At 33.9% G+C, this 25,852-nt stretch overlaps 1 protein-coding gene across 1 annotated transcript; it reads right to left on the bottom strand.

Moving 5' to 3' along the window:
- Positions 1-1,989: 1,989 nt before the first annotated feature.
- LOC130624208 (glutathione hydrolase 1 proenzyme-like) lies at positions 1,990-8,443 on the bottom strand. Its single transcript, XM_057439780.1, has 9 exons — positions 8,217-8,443; positions 7,507-7,658; positions 6,838-6,996; positions 6,564-6,756; positions 6,117-6,424; positions 5,516-5,843; positions 4,776-5,016; positions 3,731-3,880; positions 1,990-3,144 (listed from the first exon to the last, which is right to left on the bottom strand). Exons 1-9 carry the CDS (start codon positions 8,360-8,362, stop codon positions 2,950-2,952), a joined length of 1,872 nt encoding a protein of 623 aa, XP_057295763.1. The 5' UTR covers positions 8,363-8,443; the 3' UTR covers positions 1,990-2,949.
- Positions 8,444-25,852: the final 17,409 nt, after the last annotated feature.

The following is a 25,852-nucleotide window of genomic DNA, read 5'->3' as shown; positions in this document are numbered from 1 at the left end:
AGTAGACGTTCATAATAATAAAAGTTTATCCAAGTGGTAAATATTCTTGAGATGTGACCAGAAGATACATTAAGCGATCAGCAATATCGTCAACAAACAAATCAACCTTCAAACGTACTAAGACAATAAAAAAACTCATCCAATAAAGACAGTGATCGTTTACGACCAGATTTAGAATGACCATATCTGGAGTTTTGATAAAAATAAATACCATGATTCTTCCCAAGAGACTTAGGGGACCAGAGAAATATTGGATACGACATAATTTTGGTTCCAAGTAATGGAAAAACTGATAACAGTAACTCATAGTTTGGAAAACCGGCGTAAAATTTTACTGCACGTGGATCGCATTTCATTTCTTCTAAAGAAAATGCTTTGCTCTGGAACGAATTGATTTCCTTGTTAAGATTTTATTCTTTAGCACAACAATATTATTGGAAAGTTCCTTGTTGTTATTTTCCATTTTCTCCTGAAGTAGACATATATTGATTCAGGAATTTTGTGTTGAATGGAACTTGGCATATAAAACTAATCATGAGCTGTTGTATACTCATTTTTGACATCTTTTAAACATAAAAGACAGTGAGAACAAAAGCTGCACACTCCAAACCACGAGAACATTTTCATTTTCACCCTTACTACTACTTACCTTTTTGGTTTTATCTGCATCCATAATTTTAAAAAATGTGGAAATAAAGCTTGACTATAAAGTTAAAATCTTGTGGTAAAGTCTTCTTCTCAGCAAAAACACGCTGTGAAAAATAAAATGTTCATAATAAACTTCGTTTTCATGTTTACTGCGGCGATACTTCTGTGTAATTTGCGGAACTGGAGCAGATATGTCAATAGGCTTATTTCTGAAAATTTTGATAACGTCATTTGCAAAAATGCCACCATCTGTAATCTTTGGCCACGTTGGACAGTGTTTGTGGTAGGTTCCACGTCTATTAATGAAGAAATTCAGAAAGTACACAGGGGCATTGCTAAACACCTAAATATTACAGCAGGAATAGGGTTTAATGTACGCCGTATTAACCTATTTAATGCTGGGAAGGGTAAATTTCTAAACTTATATGGCATGCGCTTATTAGAAAATCTCTAAAAGATTAACAACTTCATATAAAAATATAATACGAAAAACATAATAAACAAAAAAGTAAACAAAGAAAAAGCAAAAATCTTAATAGACTCATCAAGGAATCTTTTTTGACTTCTTATAGGGAGGGGCGTTAAAAAGAAAGGCGGCGTTATACTGAAGTCTGTAAATGCAACGTTTGTTTCACTTCATTACGTAGCAGCTAAGTAATATTTTAGGAGCAGAAACATCGCGGGCAGTAAGATTTATAATGTCAAAAAATCGCTTAATTCGCAAATTGTTTTTTGCGAAAATCAAGAATCATTTGCAAGTCAATAGTTTTTTCTTGTTATGAGCTATGAAAAGTGTGCTTCCATTGATGCTTCAAAGAATCAGGATACCCGAAATATGTTTGTAGCAGCAAAGAAGAATGAAAACCTCAAATCATGTTATTGTAGTTGATTATTAAAGAAGAAACATATCACTAACTATGAGATTTCGTGATAAAACCTTTGGGTCTTGTCCGAAACATAGCGTAAATTAGCGTTTTGCTAATTTATAATTTTCGAAGGCTTAAACTTTCGCGAAATGACCGAAAAACGCGGAGAAAACTTCGATACTCGCATTCTACACAGCGCAAATTTTGTTTTTGCAAGGTGTATCTGTATTTGTACAAAACATTTTATGGACGAAATTGTGAAAGATTCCTTTTAAACCAACGGGCAAAATTAAATAATGTCATATATAATAGCAAAGGGTAATATCAAAATACCAGAATCATGAAATAGAAACCTGACAGAAATTGTCTGCTGCAATGATTTCTGACAAGCATTTGTCAATAACGGATTTTTGAATTTTATTTATATTTTTAAAACTGTGAAATACTGAGAAGTTCAAAGTATAGAAGTGTTTTCATGTCTTCAAAAACAATGAAGAATCGTATCGGTGATTAACAAAAAGCTATGCAGAAGTTTCTTGTGCTTTTTAGGTAAATTATGTGCTTAACTTAGGCATATCTAACTGTAAGGAAATTTTAAGTCTTAAAAGAAACGGCAGAGCTTTTCGCTTGAAATATGCATGTTTATAACTGGAGTCTTACCACCAAATGGATTTATAAATGGGATTTTTCGGTTGTTACTCAATACAGTTATATTTGATTAGGCGGAATTGGACGTTCTTTTCTTTTACTGGATTTTCAAACAATGTGTCCGATTCTTACTGTCAACAGAGGTGGACCCATAAGCTTTTAAATTGTCGTAGCAAGATTTTAAACTTTCGCACCTAAGTACCGGAGAAAGCTCCGACATTGCTCGCACCTACTAAGCAAAAAAATTATAAAATAGCAAATAGATTTAAAATTTTAAGCCTGCAATTAAGTTGCAACGAAAGAGACAAATATTTGCCAATACTTTGCTAAGAAGAAGAAGAAGAAGAAGAAGAAGAAGAAGAAGAAGAAGAAGAAGAAGAAGAAGAAGAAGAAGAAGAAGAAGAAGAAGAAGAAGAAGAAGAAGAAGAAGAAGAAGAAGAAGAAGAAGAAGAAGAAGAAGAAGAAGAAGAAGAAGAAGAAGAAGAAGAAGAAGAAGAAGAAGAAGAAGAAGAAGAAGAAGAAGAAGAAGAAGAAGAAGAAGAAGAAGAAGAAGAAGAAGAAACGCAAAACCAAGCTGGGTGTCAAAGAGTCAATAAGTATTTGACACATTGTCAATTGTGAGTAAGCGTGACGTATAACACAAACAAAAACAAACAAAAAATTTTTATTTAATGATGAAAAATAATCTTATTAAATTATTTCTAATTAAAATAATAGAACATTAATAACATTAAACACAAAGGTAGTATTAATAACCAAGAAAATGTTCAATTTGTAAACAAAAAACTTAAAATCCATCTGGTTCTCCACCTTTTCTATAGTCTGATTCGGCGAAGAATCCGACCTGATCTGATTTCATTTTTAAACAGAAATTCGTGTAATCCGAGTTTTCGATTTTTCCTTTTTTGCAAACTGTTTGCCATTGTTGATCAACACGTGCTATTGCTTGAACCACCGCATGGCTATCGTCTGTAATAGTAATCTAATAATAACAAATGTCAACCGTGAAAACAATACTAACTTGGCTGGTCCATAAACTGTCAAAGAAATAGAGAAACAAAAAATCGTTAAAAAGTCTCTAAGTTACTTTGTCCAACCGAAATTTATTTGAATTTTGTTCTACTTCTAATATGACAAAAGAGGAGCCATTTTACTTTGTGTAGGGGAAATAGTATGTAGTATAACTTCATTTGTCTGAAGTACTACTTTAAAAAAGATTATTTTAATTTAAACAGATGTACGACAAACGATATTTTTGTAATAAACGCACTTGAGAACGATTGCATTTTTTTATTATTTCCTAAATTCCGGCCAGTCATGTCTTTGTTTTTGTAATGTCGTAATTTACATTTATTATAGCTTATTTGAATCCAAAATTTTGCCAAAGAAGAGGATAGGTAGGTAATCTTCTCACAGTATATGACTATAATTTTTGGTGATTTGTACGGATTGACGCAAGGATCGAATAGTAAAATAAATGTGATGGTATCGTCACTAAATCCTTGATTGACTAAACACTGAATTCGTCATTGATAAAAATCAGGGTCAAGATATAGCTGTCAACTTACGTTATGTCCTTTCTTTCTCAGTTTCTTCAAAATCGCTTTAGGCATTCTCGTTTCAGCGTAGGCGTTATGTGGGATTAATTGAGAATGAATACGAGGCTGTTGAACAGCGTCTTTCATGTTCATACCAAACCAAAGATTATTCATAATCACCTGTTGACAAAGAAGCAATCAAAATAAATAAGTGAATAAATAAACAAATCAATATATAAATAAGGCAATAACAACTGCAATCGCCACCAACACCTTAACAACAAGATATTTTTTGTCTCCTTTATCCTCCCAACTTTTAAGCCTAGGCCCTTGAAAATTTTCAACATGCAGTTGTAATTACATTTAATTAATTCCCTTTCTATAGACTTTTTATTTTATTTATATTTTTTTTATATTTTATATTATATTTTTTTTTATATTTTTTATTTTTTTTTATATTTTATTTATAGACATCTAGAAATAAAATCTAACCAAAGAAAAGAATTTAAAGATTATAATTGCAAATAAACTCTTCCAAGAATGAACAAAGTTAGAGTATGGTGACATGTACCGATTTGTATCTCCCACCGGCTACTTATTTTCATTTCAGGGCACAAAAGTTGAAACGATTTTGCGATGATGTTGTGGTACAATACCATTCATAAATACACCAGCTGCAACATACACAACATTCAAAATAATTTGCCGACATGAACTTATAACGTTAAGATACATGCATGAATCTTTTATTTTCATGCCAGCAAGAAATCTAATGTCGCCTAAAACATATTGTTTCCATAAAAATTTTGACCAATACAGACATAAATGTTTTTGCCACCATGAGTTTAATGCTGATTCCTCATAAATACACACTTAATTTTTGATTATATACAAGTTGATAACATGTGGAAAAACCCATGGGTGCATCGTGCATATTCGGGTCCTCAGATTTTCACCCATTGTGCATATCCCGCGCATGGCTATTTCGTACATCCTTAGGGGAAAGTACTGATTTGGATTCCATTTTGTACAAAGCACAGATATTTGTTTAATACAAATGAGAAAGTACGATTACCTGTGCCACTGCTGTAGTTATAATCGATCCACCTGATCCACCAGCAATCAGTCGTACGTTTGAATTTTTATCTAGGATGATTACGGGTACCGAGCTCGATAAAGGTCGTTTATCGGGCTTTATAAAGTTAATTTCAGAAGGAGGCAATCCAAATTCATTCGAAATCTTCGGTGAACTGAAATCATCCATCTCGTTATTGTAGATAAAGCCCATTTTACAGGATCTAAACTTTGCTCCAAGACTAAATAAAAGTAATCCCAGCCTGCTTGTTAAACATCATCGAAGAATTCTTAGGATATTTAAAGTGTATGCGCACTAACAACACTATAGTGAAATTGATTGTTTAAACTTTGCTTTTGACTCGGAGTACATTAGTATCACTCTAAGTGACTTCCACTGTGAGGAAATCACTATTAAATATCTTCCGGTGTTATTTTCAAGTTACTATTTCTTACTGAATAAGGTCTCCTTAGCATTATTATGTCGACCTTCTCGCAAAACGTTATAATTTCACGTTCTCTGAATCTGAAATAGTAAAAAGTGTTTTCTTTCATATTGGTTGCAAAGCAGGACAAGAAAGAAAGACATAAGATTTGCTAAAAGCAGGTGTCTGGAAAGTTAAGACCAATTTTAAATTATTATGCCATACGACTTCATTGTCCTTATACGTTGCCTTGACAGCGATAGCAATAGATCAAAAGAAGGTATGGTATTATTGAGAGCAAGAAGAAACAACTTACTATCCATTTACAGTACTCATCGCTGAAACGGCATCGCCATTTGGTGCAATAACAACCAAATGAGTTGTACCTGTTGTTATTTTATTATCAAATATATGACCGTAATAGGATGTTTTAAATGTTCTTTTATCGTTAATTTTCTGTCTTATTTGTTCAGCTGAATCATCATCCATTAATTCATCAATGACACGCATTGTGCTCGTTTCCACATCTGGATCAGCGAGTTCACTACGTCTAGCATATGCAAAGTTGAAAGCCTCTATGAGGCGATGGTATACTAAGGCTTGCTTCTCTTCAGTGGCAAAATCACTTTCGGTCATATTATAGCCTAAAATTATGAGGAAAATATATACGTATTAATAATTTCAGTACGGGATTTACTCATTTCTTGAATCTCCAAATTTCCTGTAACTTTTAATAAAATTGATAGATACCATCTATATGATTATATCGTTGATTGTCCTAATTGCATACTAATGAAAGAAAAATGATATTTTTACCGCATTTGGTAATGACAGACATTTAAATATTTTCGAAAAGACTACAAAAAATAAAAGTTTATAGGATCGTTCAAGACATAAAACCTCACAAATTTACCCACCCTTTAGAATATTTAAAATAAAAGCAAGTACTGGTCCACTGGCCGGCGGTGGAGCGTTTAGCATTGTGAAATTTCCTAGATTGCTGATCAATGGATCTCTCACAACAGCTGTATAACTTTTTAAATCACTCTCTGTAATGATACCATTGTGCTTCTTAACGTCTTTCACAAATTGTTTCGCCATTTTTCCAGTATAAAACGGGTCCGCATTTTTTGCGTTCGCTATCCTTTGCAAAGTTCTTGCTAAAGGCAAGTTTTTGATTTTGTTGCCTTTTGATAATAATTTTCCATTTTTGACAAATTGCTTTCTGGGAAAACAAGAGAATAATTAGAAATTCAATATCAGTAATATGTAATTGGCAAAGGTTTTAGACAGTAAGTACAACAACAACAAAAAAAGACAAATCATAGAAATTTCTAAATACATAAAAAAGAGAAAATTCCTACCTTAAACATGGGTCACTTCTCACTTCTTTTTCCCACTTATGAATCGCAATATGTAGGGATTCGGTGATCTCAAATCCTTCCCTACATAGTCGAATCGCTGGAAGAAACAATTCCCTCCATGGTAGTACACCAAACTTCTCGTGAGCTAGCTGCATACCACGAAGCTCTCCCGGTACAGCAACCGCTAGTCCACCTTAGAAGTAAGTCAAAATGCTTATAAAATGTCATATTGGTTGCATACAAAAAGAGCACAGAGTGTTTCGTAATGAGTAACCTTTAATGCCTTTCTCTGGATCACCACCGAACAAATCTTTATCAGCGTTTCTTGGGGCTGATTCTCTGAAGTCAATGACGGTCCCTTGTCTTTTTTCTCGAATAAAAACCATCATGAACCCTCCTCCACCTATACCAGTGCTGTGAGGATTCATTACGCCTAAGTAGTTATATATATATTAAGATACCACGCGCAAAAATTATACACATTATAGGCCAGTGTGTAACAACGGTAATAAAACGTTTGTCTGAGGGACTGGTTATATATCAAGCGGGGCAGAATGATTGTCTGGACGGGACATTTGCTGCGTTTGGTTTTCGCACCATATTTATAGAATGTTTTTACCTTTTATTGAAATATGCTTATATAGAAAGAAACGTTTCTCCTTAGAAAGGATTTCGCTCAGCCCAAGGGCAGCCCTCTTAGCCGTGACGGGACGAAATTTTTCTGGGACAACAGTTTTCATATTTAAAAAGTGCCTTTTAGTATAATTATTGGTGAAAGGGGGATTCCGGGAGTTGACCATGTAATTCAAATTTTTAGCCTTCTTGTATGTAACCATACCTTTATACACACAGACAGGTCCTTCGACACAATAATCGTATCTGCAGCCCAGATTTGTGCATTTCGAAGAGAAGTAATTAAGTAAAATTCAACGCATAATCTTACCTAGACATAACATGGAAGCAATAGCAGCGTCAACTGCAGATCCTTTTTTATTTAAAACTGTCCTTCCTATTTTGCTGCATATTTTGTTGTCTGTAGCTACCGCTGCATGTTTAAAGATAATATCCCTCTCGTGGAGCGTTGGGGAAACCATTCTAAATTAAGATAGTAGTTGGTGATATTACCTTATTTAGTACCATTGTCATTCCCAATGCGATATTTAACGCAACTAATTAGAAATGCTCGCATCTGTGTGCGGTGGGTGTGTTTTGTGTTTTGATCTTAATATCAGCGTTAGAAAAATAAAATATAGTCCATTCAAGCTGTGTACCTTTAAAAATTAAACATTTATTCGTAAAACTTGACTGGTTAATAAACGCTTCAATTTCCCCTGCAGAAATAGTGTAATCATTTCTCTGCAGCCAAACAAAGCGATGGTATTTTTTCTTTCGATTTTTGGTTAAAAAGTTCAAACAAAATGTCGGTATAATAAAATCTAACTTCTTCTTGAAGTTTATTTAAAAATTATTGGTGAAATTTAAGGGCTTTATGAAGCTTGCTTTTTTTTCATGCAAAAACAAATCGAAGTAAACAAAACAATTTGGAAAATTAGACCATCAGTAAATTCAAAATCATTGGTGTGAAATTATTACTTTCACTTCACATATGTTATTACAAAAAAAACCCATCTAAATTAAAGTGTAATAACTTACCCTCCCATCCAAAGTCGCTTCTGCAAGACTTGTATCCCATCATGCACTATTTGAGGATTTGTGAAGAGCACCAGGCCAAGAACAGCCAGAGCAAGAAACGACAGTAAAAATATGAAACGAACTTTCCCTGATTTTCCAGCAACCATTACTGAGATGTTACGTAAAATATTTTATAATTGTGTTTTTTATCTTTTTAATATTATTTTTGTTTCTATATATTACTATTATGCGTTAACAAATTTTTCTATAAATTGAAAACAAAATCTTAACGAAAAGAACGTTTGTTACAAACACAAGAACAAAGTACAACAATACCAGAATACAAGACTAAAAATTACTAATTAAAAATTAAATGTTTTCGAAGTGCTTCTGTCATAAATTATATACTACTCTTTTTTTATCTCTTTCATTCCAAAGTTAAAAATTTCGATGGTATTTTCATACAACCTACCTTTATTTTAATAGCCCTATTCCATCTGTTTATTTATGCACGAGAAAAAAGTCGTGTTAGGGAAACACGAAATGCGATATATAAAGGACTGCTAAAACCGTGGATTTATCCACTGGCTTCGACTAGTGTGTCGTAGTCTGTCTGTACCAAAGATGGCAGCTGCGATTAGTGACGCGTAAATTTCCGACGATTGAATTTCCGTGAATTTTTAACTGGTTTAGACTAGTTTCTATAGATGAGATCTTTATTTTTTTATTTTACATTATATTATATTATCCTATATTATATTATATTAACATAGCTTTTGCCGCATGTGGTGTAGTGGGTTTGTCTGCGGCTCACAATCCTGGGCACCGCGGATCGGATCTCACCCGCTGCTAGGCAGTATGTTAGTGATAAGTAAATTACTTCTTCTTCAATGTGATTATACACGCTGTTTTCTTGTGCCTCGTAAGAATACAAGGCTTGGACTTCTTCAAAAATTTTAAAGAATAATCCTCGAGCTGATTTCTCATAGAAAGAAGAAAAAAACCATGTTCACACGCTGTGGATAGATATCATTCTGCAGAGAAATAATTTTGAAATATAATGTGTACCAGCAAACTAGAACATTTGACATAAAAAGGTAGTAAAAAAGTAATTATTTTCCTTTTAATGTCGCTATTTTGTTTCAATGCGTCTGCCATTGTCCTTTTAGCATTTGAGTGTAATCATTTCACAATTTGCATCGGACCGGAGTCATTCCGTTTCGCATATCAGGTCATTTTCATGCGGACAGACGGCCTATCCGGTACAAAATTAGATCTCTAACCGCAACGTGTAAACATAGTCTAAAACGAATTATTATTATCAAGCGTTTATGTTATTCCAGCTATCAAGCATGTGGCCTTCTTTAATTACTATGTTAATGTCTGGACCTTCTAACAAGTTTCTAATCATACAATGTACATGTATAATAATGTGCTATAAATAATGTAAGTCTGAGAATTGATAAAATTAATAAATATTTTAGTCCACTCTGATTTTTATCATTCTTATAAAATAGCGTATATACCTTACTTGCAAACAGCTTCAATTTTGAGCAGCGATTATTATTATTATCATTGTTGGAGCATAAAATTTTTGTAAAACCCTTCTGTATAATAGAAGACATGAAGACACCTGCTTTAGTTACAGAAGAAAGATTTTATGTTCAAGTTTTCTGCATCATGTTCTGTATTTTCTCACGTTGAGCATCATTGGCTGCTGGCTGCACGTTCGTTGAATGTTTTTTATATGTACTTATATATATAACTGTGTTATATATTACTTAACTAATGTCACAAAAAATACAGCTTTATTATTTTTCCCTCACAGATTTTCTTTTATTTCCTTTGCAAAAAGGACACATCCCTCATCATATCAACATTTTCATCTTTTTATGTAGCAGTTGAGTACAGAATTAGCAGTACCCTCGTTAAGTGTAGAATCCTGCTGTAACTGAATAGGCTATCCTGGGCATAGTTCTCAATAATACTCTTTCCGTTGGTTCAACATTCACTTTGCACGATAAGACATTCACCATTGAAATTTTAATTAAAGAAAACATACAGGGCGATTAACTAAAATCGTCTCGTACATGTCACATGTGAGAAGATTACAATGAAAATATTCATACCAAACAGCCGATGTTATAGCATTTGATGAAACACCTATTTAGGCGGATATAGTGTTGAACACACGGTAGATGTCGTTGGAAAATAACTGTTAGTGTGAAGACAACAGGACACAAAAAATTTCGTGTAACCGTTGGACTGGCTGCAAAAGGAGATGGAACAAAAATTAAGCCCTAACGTTGTATTCAAGGGAAAAAAGCATGATGTTGAAAAAATGAAGAAAGAGTATGGCAATATGTACATAATAGCTTCCTTGACACGCGGATGAATGGATACCGATCTCAAAGTGGACAAATACCGTTCTCGGACAGTTTAACTTAAACGCGAATATTTAGCTTGGGATACATACGAGTGTCATTTAATGCCAGTTGTCAGTGCGTCTATTAAAGCTAAAAAGATTGCACAATTTAAATTCTTGGAGGTTGTACTAAATAAATTCAGGTGTCAAATGTTAGTTGGAACAAGCCGTTAAAAGTATATTGCACAGAGAAACACAATGAATGCCTTAAAACCGCCGGAATCCATCAAGAAACCGATAACGGGAATTTGAAAGCTCTGCGTCGCAGCACAATTGTAAACTGGATTCTTGATTCCTGGAAAGAATAAGATAATCGTTTAAAAATTTAAGAAATTTAAGCCCATAATTGTAAGCTTTATTATATTTATAATAATAGCCGTATTCTGTCTGTCTCAGCGCAAAATAGTACCTCAAGTAGCGTGACACACGAAATGGTGCATAAAGGACGCGCAAAACCGCGGATTTTTCCACGGGCCGCCGAATAATCTCTATAATAATAGCCCTATAGTGCATCGGGCACACAAAAAAGCGTGTAATTTAAAGACAGAGGACCCCATTGTTTTTTCCAAGTGTTTATGGCTAGTCTCTATAATAACCGTCGTCTGTGTTTGTCTGCCTGTTGCGGAAGCACGAAATGCGATATATAAAGGACGGGCAGCCCCGTTGACTTTTCAACGGGGTCACCAACTATTCTTAACAGAACACCCTAAGATTGAACACGTAGCTCTCCATTACGCCTACAAATTTGGAATAACAGTAAAAAGGCACTAAGGAAAAGCGATCAGAAGAAGTGGCTGGTAGTTTATTTTCGAGAGATGATGGAGAAACATAAAATTGATATTTTTTGGAAATATTTATTTACAAATGTTTTTGATGATTATTATCACTTGATTTAAAATTTTGAAATCGCCTATTATCTCCACATTTGTTAAAATTTAACAAAAATTTATAAAGAACTTTTGAGCGCATTTATAATAATCTTGATATTCATATCCAAACGTATTCATTGTGATAATACAACAAACAAGCATTTTTATGGACAACAACGACTTGATTGCAACATAATGTGCATTCCAACGGCGAATCAATAGAGATTTTCAGATTAAAAAGTATTGAATTAGACCTAGATTACAATTTGATTACAAAATTTTTGTTAATAACCAACCATTCTCCAATTTATTGCTGTATTAAATCCTTTAAGTAGCGCCTATTCGATTCCACTGATTGAAGCGTATGAACACAAGTTGAAAGCAAATTTATTAAGTTGTAAGCTACTTTCAATCAGTTGAAAGAATTTGTTGTTGTCAAATTTTTCAACCAGTTGAAAGGTAGTTTCGCTTGTTGCTTATTTTTGGATCGAAAGAAAAACTGATTTGTTTACCTTTCTTGGCGATAATGTATTCTAAAATAGCATATACACTCAAAAATAAAGAAAATTAAAGATTTATCGCTTCATGACAGGGCGTGGCGAAAAACTTAGTGTAAAAAATAGATAAAACTTTGAAAGTTTTTGCGTTGAAATAACTATGGAACGTTTTTATATTATATTTTTAGGAAATTGCAAAAACGGGGGTGTTATATCAGTAATTCTCTGTCTATCTTTTTTTGTGAGTAAGAACACTTGTGTTATTAAAGACTAGTCGTTAGCCCGTGGAAGAATCCACGGGGTCGCCCGTCCTTTCTATATCGCATTTCGTGTTTCCGTAACAAAAAAACAAACAGACGCGCGTTATTTTTATTTTGGCACAATTTAATCATCGAACTGCATAGATTCAAATATAACCTTAAATGTCGCCACCAGTAACTGGCTGTAATATAAAAGAATGAAAAGAGTTATCCTATGCGTTGATTTTTACTTCAAAGATTACCTCTAATCAGGATATAAATTAAACAATTATTTTTATCCCATTAAGATTTAATTTGTAAAAATTGATGTAATAACGTAGTTAACTAAATGATGTGTTTTTATTGACAAAACATATTTTGTTTTGATAACAAAATAACGCCTGTTTACGACGCACTGAAGAGAAATTAGCAGTAGGATAGTCGATATGAAGTTTCCTTTTCTTATCTTTGCTCTTATTGTTGATACGTTTTTACTGTGTTCACCAGCAGTAGTGACACCGCTTTCACGTTTGGAAAATGTCGTAGATCATAGCTCAACTAAAAAAGTCAACCAAGATTATGAAACAAAAACTGATATATCGCGAAATATAGCACCTGTCAATAATAATGTAAAGATAACAGAATCGACAGGAAATATTGAAGGAATGGAAAACTCTGTATTTGTTTGTGACAAAGACTGTCGTGAGTTACAGCGCTTGAAAAAGAAGATGGGAGAGGTTAACACAATTTTGCATTTCATGGATGAAGAACAAGGTGTAGTAGCAAATGCCATGCATACACAAAATGATGAAATTCACAATATAATGAACAATTGTGATGAGAAGTGCCAGCAACTAATACGTCTACGAACAAAATTTAAAGAAATCAACAAAATTGTTAATGTTATATATGAGATGGAAAACCCTGCCGAAAAAGAAAATTTGATTGATAACAACGAAGTAACTAACTTATTGGGGCCATGCAATAACGATTGTCAGGAATCTAGACGTCTAAAAAAGAAGCTTACAGAAATCGACACTATTGTAAACCTGATGGATCAAAGTAATAAAGATAAGTCAATAGTTAACAACGAAATTTTAGGCTTGCCAAAAACATGCGATAAGGATTGCCAAGAGAGAAAGCATCTTAAGGGAAAGTTGAACGAAATCAATGAAATTCTCTATCTTTTGGAGCATTTGGATAATCCTACTAAAAACAGATTTGATACAAATGAAAATGATATTGACGCATTGTTAGGGACCTGTAATAAGGATTGTCAAGAGTCTAAACGACTGCAAGAAAAGTTAAAAGAGATAGACATTGTTATTAACCGTATGGATAAAAGCGACTTTGCCATGCTTAACTCTGAAAATAATTGCAATAAAGATTGTTTGCAAGCGAAAATAAGAAAAAGAAAATTCGAATTTTTTAAAAGAATTGCGACGCGTTTGAAGTAAAATACACCCTGTTGATGACATTTATGGACAACAATAACATACTTAAACTCCTGAAATCAATCAAAACAAACGAGGAAGAGCAATATGGAGGCAACAATGTAACATTAATTGACTTTTTAATATTTATGATCAAATTTTTATGTTCTATCATTGTTCTTGATCTTGAAAAATTATATGGGACGATACAAATGTATGACGTAATACAAAGAAAATAATTATTTAGAATTGAGTTGTGGAAAGAATTCACCAACGCCAAGTAATTAGTTTCATATCCAACTATGCCTTTTCCCGCTTTGGAACTTTATGTTAAAAAGTCTCGCTTTTCTTTTTTTCCTTTGTGGTGTGGCAGCGAAATCGTAAGCATAATATTGTGTTCAAGGAAACTCTGTATTCTGAAGGTCTACAGAAAAACCGATAAGCTTATTCATATTTGAGTTTAAAAAATTAAAATCCAATATTTTTTATCGTATAGCAAAATACCTATATAGCCTTATATATGCCTTATATATTATATGATCACGGGTTTCTATATTTACAAATCTATACGGATTCTTAAAGGAGAGGCGAACAAGAAACTATTTTGTGGCAGCCAGAAAATAAATTTTAAGCGAGAGAAAAATATACATAGATTTCTAAATCCTAAAATTTGCTAAGATAACTACTATAATATAGCAAATAAGAAACTATATTTCACGACTAACTACCTAAGTATCTTTCTAACAACATTTTTATAGAAATTCCATGGCTGTAGGGGCTAAAATAAGTAGGTTTTAAATGTACTTTTTAGTAAACATAAAAAAAACATCTTTTACTTGAGATAACCAAGAATATTTTACGTACTTATAGTAGTAACAGCTTTTTATAAACTTCGTTTAAACTTCTCTGAACTAAAGAAATATCCGTCATAACCAATAACAATATTTTTTAATGTTTTGAGTCCCTTTTCCACAACATACTACCAACTTCGAACGATAAAGTTTGTTATCATGAGATGGCGCCAATTTTGAATAAATATACAGACCGGAAACCTTCAATAACAAATCGAACGTGCAACATGGTGACTTCATCTTTCTTTCTTGGTTTTTTACTTTCTTTATCTTTACTCGCTATTGTATTGGCAAGTTAAGTAGTACAAAATAATAAAAATATGTTCTTTACATGTTGCTCAACATTTCTGCCAATTTTGATCTTCAACTTTTTCTTATTAAACCACTTTGTGTACATTGACCCCATGACCATCACAAAAAAGAGAAATATATCCCATTGTTTTTTAACTTAGCCACCCGTTTGACAAATGCGTAAAAAACTCAATTATAAAAAATTCAGCACTCACAAAAATGTAAACAAAATGATGTTTGGTTTATAGTTATAGCTTATGGAGCAGGCGAGCAAGCTAATCAGTCTGGTCTTTAAAATCAACACTTATCAAACTTTTATTCATCAGCCGTGCCGCAGCGCAGTTCGCCTCTCCTTTAAATAAAGCACCGGGATAGTAACCAAAGTCGATGTAAAAACTCATTGCTTTATTTAAAAAAGACCGTGGTTATAGAAATTCACCATACCAAGGGTTTATGTAAATGTTTTTGTAGCAAGATAGAGTTTTAGCTATAGCTAGCATAAATTCATCGTTCTCAAAAATAAAATGTGTGCCGATCTCAGCAATCATTGCTTTAATTGATGTACGTAAACACAGATTAGAAGTGTCTAGGCCAATTTGCTTATATTTATCATATTCTATCATGAAAATCTCCACAATTGTCCTGGACAAAACAACATTCTCCCCATAGTTTAATTAGCTAAAAAAAACTGGATCAATGAGGTCAGAAAATCGATGGTATAGATAAAGGGATTCATGGAATAGATAAAGTCCTACAAGATATCACTTAGATAAATCGGACACAGCTATATTAACAAACAATTTCGAAGGAGTGGTTGTTACTACGGCAGAGCAGAACTATCTCAAAAGTGTGGATACATACGCATCGCTCTTTCCGCCTGGAACTTTCAAATTAAACTTATTTTTATACTCATTGTGTTTGTTTCGGATTCCATGTTTGGGGTTCGATGTTCAGCCTTTTTCTTTTCCCTCTGCGAGGGCTGCGTTCAAAGAAATCTCCAACATTCGATTTTTTCTATGATCTACGACATCCCTAACATCATCCAGCAGTGCCATCTGTATCTCTATTGAGCTTTGATACCCTACTTCGGGGTAGTAGCATGCCGTGTAAGCTAGATGGTTGCATACGCTTGAGTCAGTTATGTTTCATTTAACATGTAGATCTTTCTTAAATGAAATGACCATAAGTATCAACGACTATAATATCCTTGTTAAAAGCACAAGTGGTTACTCAAGTTCAAACCAGAGAATAACCTTTATCGGGACGACGATGCGATATGGGTGTTACTGCTCGAGGCAAAGGGTAATGAGTGTGCAAACAAAAAAGGCAATAGTCGCTGCCTACGGAACGCCTTGTGTATGCCTTTACGAAACTGCTCGAAATCAAAAGATTTCTAACAACCAGGGCTTCAAAATTGACTACAACTTGCTTCTCACTTTGCTATTATGACGCTGCGATTAAAAATTAAGTATTTTTCATCGCAACAAGCATTAAAGAGGCATACTCTGTCAGAACATGAAACGAAAGAGTATCCACGTAATATTTGTGAAAAGCAACTTTGAACTCATGGAAATTTGAAAAGACATGAAAAATTACATTTCGATTAAAAATACAATCATTGTTTATTGTCCTTTTTGATAGTAGTAGTTGTAACAGAGGACTGCGGTGTCAAGAACTTTGTTTTCAAAGTCATTGTTTGCCCAGCTTTTTTCACGACGGGTTCATTGTCGCTAAAATCTTCGAAAATGAATGAAGTCGTTTCAAGCTTGGCTTCTTGGTAAAGGGGTTCTTACGTTTTGTCATTTTCTTCTGGATAGCAACCTTGCTTCCGGAAGTTGCCTTGCGTCTTTTAACTGCTTCTGACCGCACTTTAATTTTCTTGTCAGTTCGCTTTTTAGAATTCGTTTGGTTTGTCACTTTCCTATAGTAGTGTAATTCACTAGCGAATGTGTGAAATGTTAATTTCGAAGTTTGACTTGAATATTTTGTAATTCTTTCGCAAAATTTCGATACTACACGCAAAAATTCGTTATTATTACGATTTTCCTCTATCAAATTCAATATTGTTTCTCTGGCTTCAGTAAAATTATCTTACACTTCTTGAAACGTCACTCTTTCCATACTTCTACAGTCATCTACTGATAAAAAAACTCTTGATGTCGCTTTTTAACAAAATAATCAAGATTTTGACGTGTTATCTCAAATTGACTGAAAAAGAAAACAATTAAAAATGTTACCTATCACATTTGAACAGGATTCATCAATTATTGAATCTGTTCGAAACATGCTCTGAATGCTTGCTGCTGCGCTGTCGCTAAATATTGAAAAAAGACATATCAAAATTATCAAAAACATAGAGGCACTGTGTTAGACACTATGACAAACTCATTATTCAAAAATATACCAGAAAAAACACTTACGATTTAACGTTTCGACTGGTCTCAGTTCAATTTGTTTTAGTTCCCAAGTAGTCATGCAACCCTTCATAGTAAACGTCAGGTAGTGATTCACCTATCGCAATATAAGAGCATTGCTTCCTTTCTTCTGACCTGAGGTATGGAATAAAATCAGAGCTTTTTAAGTGCTGTTTCCATGCGATGTATTGATGTTTACATGAAAATCCATCTTTACCAGAATAGAATGAACGAAATATCTACTTGAAAAAATTGCACAACTTTTCAACTCAACTTTTTTGGTAGCTCAAAAGGAAAAATGACTTATCGCAAATTGATGGTAACAACATCGTGCACTTTTTTCATCAGTGGAGTTATAATCACAAGAATAAAAGGATCGCTCTCAACAGCATCAAATTTCTGGCCTTTTATTGAAGTATCAGTATCCTTGAAGGTTTCAAGGCTCAATCAAAGCTAAAAACGTAAAATATAATATCTTCTACACCATAATTACTAAAGACAATATTTGATGTAACAATGGATCTGTCTATAGAATAAGAAATAATAATCCAAGCACAAAGCAATATTCACAGAAGTTTTTGTTCTTTTGACTTTAAGTGGTCATCTATTTTTTCCATATTGCTATATATATTTAATTTATTAACCCCTAATTTATGCATTTCTATATTTATTGTATAACCCTTGTAAAAACTTAAAAAAGGCGTATATATTATTTTGTAGATATTTTTGAAGTCGCTTTTTATCACAGGTAATTTTTAGCACTGATTTATCATTAGAACAGGTTAGAAAGATAATGAGTTTTGAGCCTTGTATTAACAATCCCTTAACATTTTTGGCTTTTTTAACATCGTTTTCGATAATTGCGAAGCAATTGAGCTTCGCAAGCAAAGCGAAATTGTGGAGCACGTTTGCTACGCGAAGTATACCAAGAAAATTATTGAGATTCTCAAAATTTGGATGGAAAAAAAATAATAATATAAAATCAGCGTAAGGAAATATGACTGATACTTTTTCACGAAAAGGTAGGTTATTTTTTTGTCTACTAGAACAAATAAGTTTGGACCGAGCAGCTGTAATAAAAGTTAGCTAAAAATGCCAATAAATAGGCTTTGTACCCCCTACCCCCGTCTTTCGTACCCCCCCCCCCCCCCCCCCGTTATTTCCCAATTTTCCGTTTCTTGGAAGCGAAAGACTGGGAAGTACACTAAAGCAATCAGAAAACGGCTATCGGCTAATTTGAATTAACGTGTATTTTACAGACCTAACACAAATGCATAGTTTATACCAAGTCCTGATAATAATTGGCTTAGCTGGCATGCTATTTCTCTTAATATTTCGAGTTGGAAAGCTTGTACCTTTTCTTTGAAGGCACACTATATTATTTGAACACTTATAATGCGCAAAAACATGATATATTTATGGCTTCATTAAAAAGAAGATTATAAAGTACCAAATTATCAGCTTGAATTGGCATGTTTGTGGTATCTTTTTCATACAGCAGAAGAAAAGTGAGTTGCGAAGGTATATGGATGATTTGAAAGTTATTTTTACTTTTTTTCCTTTGTTTGATGTAGCTAGCTAGCTAAATAAATTACTTTGTGGTGCCTGTGGCCACCATAGAAAATTTTTTTTGCTGTCATCCTTCAATGGAATCATTAGCTAGCTACCTCTAGCTACAGTCAGAAGAAGAAAATTCAATCCATAAAGTATTAAACAAAACTCTTTCTTGTTAAATTTTATTATACAATTTTTAAATATTTCCTAAAACTCAAGTTGCTTCTTTTTTTGTTGTATCGTGGAAATAAATTTAAGTCACCAATCCAAAACTAACTGGGGAGAATATACCACTTCTTTCTTTAAGGTATTTGCTCATTTGTGGTTAAAAAATGTTTTTACTGTTGCTACTAGCGTCTTTTTACTGATATATGTTATATATGAAAACTATTTTATCAAACGGTGCCTTTACCTGGAAGTTCTACTTTGTTTACCTACTTTCGCATGTTAAATTCTTCAACACTCAAACCTCGCGATAAATTTTTCAAGAATTCAGCTACGTACGACGTGTGAAGTCACGAATGACCAAGTGGACTTTTGTTCCATAATGGTGGCAACCATTAATGTAATTATTGTTTTTGGGAAATTAAGTTTGGACATATATAAAAGTACTTAAAAAATACAAAAAATATTTAGGGCTTCATCATTTTCTTTACCACCCTTTACAACACAATGCAAAAACACATGTTTTTGCATTGTGTTTCATGAGCTTACAATAATGTGGTATAGCTAAGTTATGATAAGTAAAACCTACTCTTGAATGACCCTTTAAGAATGTGAAACCACATAATAGACCTTAAACAAATTTCGTGTTTTTCGTAACATTTGTGTTCAGTATGGTAGATTGGTGTGCCTGTCAACTGGCTAAAAAAGCTATAAGTATGAGTGCAAGCTTGGGCAAATTTTTAAATACAATTTGTACTTTCCAAATGAAAAACAGTGCTTTCAATTCTGTTGTCTTGGCCACAAAAAGTAGTGATCTATATTTTATGTGGTTAGCCTCATTAATTCCAATAAATTTACCTTGTCAATTTTTTTCAGGAGGTACAACATAGACTGTTCTAGAGTGTTAAAAAGTTTCCATTTGAGCTACAGAAACCTTTTAAATTTCTGTTCAATAAGCAACAACTGCTACGTGGGATTGAACCTATATGAATAGGAAGTGAACGCTCTACCGACTGAACTACCAATCCCCCCAAAAAGACAATCCTCAAAATGACTTTATTAATTATATCAAGCATATTGTATCTAGTAAACACTTTTGAGCACTATGTCCCAAAAAATGATATATATTTGTAGTTCAGAAATTTAGCTATAAATATCGTTCCTCAAAGGCATTTAGAGACTTTGCTATATATCTCTATAATAATACGCTAGGTGTGTCTGTCTGTGTGTCTGTGACAGGCAAAGTGGATGTCTTCATTTTCCTTTGATGTTGCCGAAAAATGCATGTCTAATATGTTAAATTTTCTGACGTTACGACGCGACGAAAATAACACTACTTTAACGTCAATATCCTATATTAAATTAATGAAGCCATTACAGTGCACCTAAAACTTTGAGGCCAAATAACTTGGAAACAAGGTGGTGACGTCAATGATTTTTCACCGCGTGGGTAACTAGGGACCAACTAGGACCAATTTGGGTAATTTTCCCAAACCTGGGTCGCAGAATCCGTTTCGGAATGGACGGGTTGATGACGTCATCGAAAAACCTTCAAATCTTAATATCTCTGCAACCGTTTGTCAAAAATACGCGATCCTATACATTTTCTTGATAAGCGTTTCAAGACCTATACAATGAAGGCAGCAGGTATACAAATTTCTAAAAAAAAAAATTTGGGTGGTTTGACTGGCCATTGCTGACATCAGCAAAATGTTAAAACCCTTATGTCTCATTAACTGCTTATCAAAAAGATATGATCATATACATTTTTTTGGTCAGCGTTTTAACATCTGCATAGTACAGGCAACGAATAAACCAAATTTCGCCAAATATTTTTGTAATTGCACTGCTGACGTCAGCAAAAAATCTAAAACAACCTACTTTTCCATTGTCCTTCTGCCTAAGTGGATTTTTCCACGGGCCTTATCGACTAGTCTATATAATAATACGGAGCTTCTGTCTGTGACTTTTGCGAAGTGGATAAAATTTCTTTGATAAAGTCTATAAAACATCGCCTATAAATTTGTTCTCTAAATCAGCAAACTTTGACGTTAAAGCAATATTGACGTCAAAGGAAAGTATATTAAGATTAGTGAAGCCAATGCATTGCACTTTTAAATTTAAGGCTTAATAACTTGGAAACAGGTGGACATAACTGACGTCACCTCCTGCGTGGGTAACTAGGGACTACCTGGGACCAATTTGGGTCAGACGTCATAAAAAAACCTTTAAACCCTAATATCTCTGCATCCGTTTGTCACAAGTACACAATCCTATAAGTTTTCTGGCGTTACGGCGCGACGTCAGTAACACTACTTTAACGTCAATATCTTATATTATTAATGAAGCCATTACAGTGCACCTAAAACTTTGAGGCCAAATAACTTGGAAACGAGGTGGTGACGTCAATGATTTTTCACCGCGTGGGTAACTAAGGACCACCTATGACTAATTTGAGTAATTTTCCCAAACCCGGGTCCCCAAATCCATTTCGGAATAGACGGGTTGATGACGTCATCGAAAGCCTTTAACCTTAATATCTCGGCAACCGTTTGTCAAAAGTACATAATCCTATACACTTTCTTGATCATTGTTTCAAGATCTATACGATGATGAAGGCAACAGGTATACAAATTTCTAAATTTGTATCGCCGTATCTCATGGAAACAAGTTGTTTATCAACTGAAAAAAGAAAACCGAAGCGATGAAGGTAGTCTGTTTTTCATGTTAATCCTGAAAAAAGTTACTTCAAACAAAGCATGCTAATGTTTACTCATCATGAGGTTAGTTTAAAGCTTCTATGTTTTTCTATATTTTACATTTTTGTGTTCTGGGACCGAGATTGTATCGCATTCTAATATGGCTGTAATGTAATTCGAATTTAAAATGTAAAAAACAAACTGTTGTTGTCGAACGAAATTAATAATGTTGTTGTCAGAAATATTTTTTAAAACGAAGAAAAACGTACGATGATATAACATCACAAAAAGAATTGATTGGAAATGCATCAGACAATTGTAGCTATACATTTTCAATTCGTTTTCTTTGGGATGAAGCGAAATTTAGTTCTCGAAGTAAAAAACCGATTGGACTACTGAGAAAGCGAAAGAAAAGCAGGTGTGTTCTCTAAATTTTTGATAGAGAATTGAATTTGGGTGTATAACGATTTTTTAGCCGTTTCTTTCAGAGCTAAATTTTTTCCTTAAATATTAAGTTTGTTGTTGTGTCTTGAGCCGGAAAATATTTCCTTTAAGCACTTATTTTGTAAGAATATACTCTGAAAAGTGGCTGAGAAGTTTAGAATATCTGAAGAATATGTCTGAGCTTGATAGTTTGAATATGAACATTTGTATGACGCACAAAATTGATTAGAAGTTTACTTTTTTTATTGTATATCAAACGAACTAAACTTTTTTGTGTCCAAGTAGAATTGCCATTAGCTAGCTATAGTAACTTATAGCATGCTTTATTTTATTAAGGCATTATATATTTTCAGACCATAGTCATGTTAAGAACATGTTGAGAATAATGAGGATAGCATTTGTCAAAAAAGTTAAGAACATAAAGGCTGAAACTAAAACACACTATTCTTATAAAAACAGCGTGTATACCCTAGAGAAGAATTTACATAAAATGTAAAAAGTAATTTTTCCGTGGTTAATGTTTTTAATACTACAGACTGTGTGATTCAGTGTTGATGTCGTTATAAAAAATCTAAACCTAAATCCTAAACTTAAATCAATGTCTACATCTGTTACGTTACGATCGTTTGAATAATATTCGATTCTTAAATTCGAAAACACTGCATTGTTATCTTCTTTGATTTTATGCGTGATTTTCTTGATTATAAGTTTGGGTCTGTTAAAGCAAACTGTTCTTTTAATATTTTGGATTAAAATATTTTTGTAGATATACAATATACCAAATGATTCAAGTTTTTAAATTTCTCTTTTTCATGTGTTTTCAACTATTAATTTCTTATAGTTTGAGTATAACTTTGGAAGGTTTGCCGTATGCAACAGACTAAATAGCTGATTTTGTATGACTTAACAAAAAATGTTGGATTTTTTTTTATGTTTGGTATCCTTTTTTTTCCTAGTGTACTTCTGGAACGGCAAAGCAAGTATATAGTGTTAGCGTATTCCGCTTTTTACGTAACGGTTGTTTTACGCCTTTGATATTTTTGGACATTATTATTTTTTTATTATTTTTTGTTGTTGCACATACTTATACTTTTAGATTTTTATTTCAGCGTTTATAAACATAGAATAGTGCAGATTGTGAGCAACCTCTATCCCAAGGCTTTTTCTCTTTTTGCCATCCCGTTATAAAAGAGACAAAGAGCCCGGGGTGGAGGTTGAAATGTTAGTTTTGAAAATTCAAATTACTATGTTGTATGTTTTTGTATGGTATCCCTTACATCAGTTTAATGAGAGATTCAGTGAATTCTTCCACGGGAATTCGGCTAGTATCTCATTAACCGCTCATCAAAAGCGTATGATCATATCCATTTTCTTGATTAGCGTTTTAAGCTCTACATAATAGAGGCTACGAATGAACAAATTTTCGGCAAATCTTTGTCTATATGTACTGCTGACGTCGACAAAACATCTGAAACAACCTATTTTTCATTGTTTTCTTGCCTAAGTGGATTTTTCCACGGGCCTTATCGGCTAGTCTTATATAATAATGCGAAGTGTATGTGACGGTCATAGTGGATATCGTCATTTTCCTTTGATGTCGCCTAAATTTTCAAAAAGTCGCCGAAAACAGTGTCTCAAATGTTAAATTTTATAACGTTACGACGCGACGTCAACAACACTACTGTAACGTCAAAATCCTGTATTAAATTACTGAAACCATCACAGTGCACTTAAAACTTTGAGGCCAAATAACTTGGAAACGAGGTGCTGACGTCAATGATTTTTCACAGCGTGGGTAACTAGGGACCACCTAGGACCAATTTGGGTAATTTTCCCAAACCTGGGTCCCCGAATCCGTTTCGGAATGGACGGGTTGATGACGTCATCGAAAAACCTTCAAACCCTAATATCTCTGCAACCATTTGTCAAAGATGCATGATCCTATACATTTTACATATAGGTGAATATTTATCATAGCACATCCGTATTTCATTCTTAACAGAGAATGGTTCACCCCGATCAGACCTCTGATCATGACGGGCGAGTATAATGCGTGTTAGTCATATTGAAGAAGAACTACTTTGTTCATCACTAACATACTGCCAAGCAGTGAGCGGGATTCGATCCGCGGTCCCCAGAACTGGGAGCCGCAGACGAACCCACTACACTACGTGCGGCAATATGTTAGTGATGAACTCAGATAGTTTATCCGGATGGTGTGTATACATATAGGTGAATATTTATCATAGCACATCCGTGTTTCATTCTCAACAGAGAATGGTTCACCCCGATCAGACCTTTGATCATGACGGGCGAGTATAATGCGTGTTAGTCATATTGAAGAAGTACTACTTTGTTCATCACTAACATACTGCCAAGCAGTGAGCGGGATTAGCTCTTCTTCAATATGACTAACACGCATTATACTCGCCCGTCATGATCAGAGGTCTGATCGGGGTGAACCATTCTCTGTTGAGAATGAAATACGGATGTGCTATGATAAATATTCACCTATATGTATACACACCATCCGCATAAACTATCTGAGTTCATCACTAACATATTGCCGCACGTAGTGTAGTGGGTTCGTCTGGATCGAATCCCGCTCACTGCTTGGCAGTATGTTAGTGATGAACAAAGTAGTTCTTCTTCAATATGCCTATACATTTTCTTGATCAGCGTTTCAAGATCTATACGATGAAGGAGGTATACAAATCTCTAAAAAAAATTTTTTAGGTTTTGACGGGTCTTTGCTGACGTCAGCAAAATTTTTAATCCCTGATATCTCCTTAGGCGTTCGTCGAGAAGAGATGATCCTGTACATTATTTTAACCAGCATTTCAACCTCTACACATTACAGACAAAGAATAAACAAATTTCGCGATATTTTTATCTGCACTGCACTGCTGACGTCAGCAAAACATCTAAAACAACTTTCTTTTTATTGACCTTTCGCCCAAGTGGATTTCTCCACGGGCTTTATAGACTAGTCTCTATAATAATACGCTAGGTGTGTCTGTCTGTGTGTCTGTGACAGGCAAAGTGGATGTCTTCATTTTTCTTTGATGTTGCCGAAAAATGCATGTCTAATATGTTAAATTTTCTGACGTTACGACGCAACGAAAATAACACTACTTTAACGTCAATATCCTATATTAAATTAATGAAGCCATTACAGTGCACCTAAAACTTTGAGGCCAAATAACTTGGAAACGAGGTGGTGACGTCAATGATTTTTCACCGCGTGGGTAACTAGGGACCAACTAGGACCAATTTGGGTAATTTTCCCAAACCTGGGTCCCCGAATCCGTTTCGGAATGGACGGGTTGATGACGTCATCGAAAAACCTTCAAATCCTAATATCTCTGCAACCGTTTGTCAAAAATACGCGATCCTATACATTTTCTTGATAAGCGTTTCAAGACCTATACAATGAAGGCAGCAGGTATACAAATTTCTAAAAAAAAAATTTGGGGGGTTTGACTGGCCATTGCTGACATCAGCAAAATGCTAAAACCCTTATGTCTCATTAACTGCTTATCAAAAAGATATGATCATATACATTTTCTTGGTCAGCGTTTTAACATCTGCATAGTACAGGCAACAAATAAACTAAATTTCGCCAAATATTTTTGTAATTGCACTGCTGACGTCAGCAAAAAATCCAAAACAACCTACTTTTCCATTGTCCTTCTGCCTAAGTGGATTTTTCCACGGGTCTTATCGACTAGTCTATATAATAATACGCCAGTTCTGTCTGTCTATCTGTCTGTCTG

This window comes from Hydractinia symbiolongicarpus, chromosome 13 (genome assembly GCF_029227915.1).
Source record: "Hydractinia symbiolongicarpus strain clone_291-10 chromosome 13, HSymV2.1, whole genome shotgun sequence".
Classification (NCBI taxonomy): domain Eukaryota; kingdom Metazoa; phylum Cnidaria; class Hydrozoa; order Anthoathecata; family Hydractiniidae; genus Hydractinia; species Hydractinia symbiolongicarpus.
The sequence above is the reverse complement of the archived record's forward strand: the minus strand, read 5'-3'. Positions and strand labels throughout refer to the sequence as shown.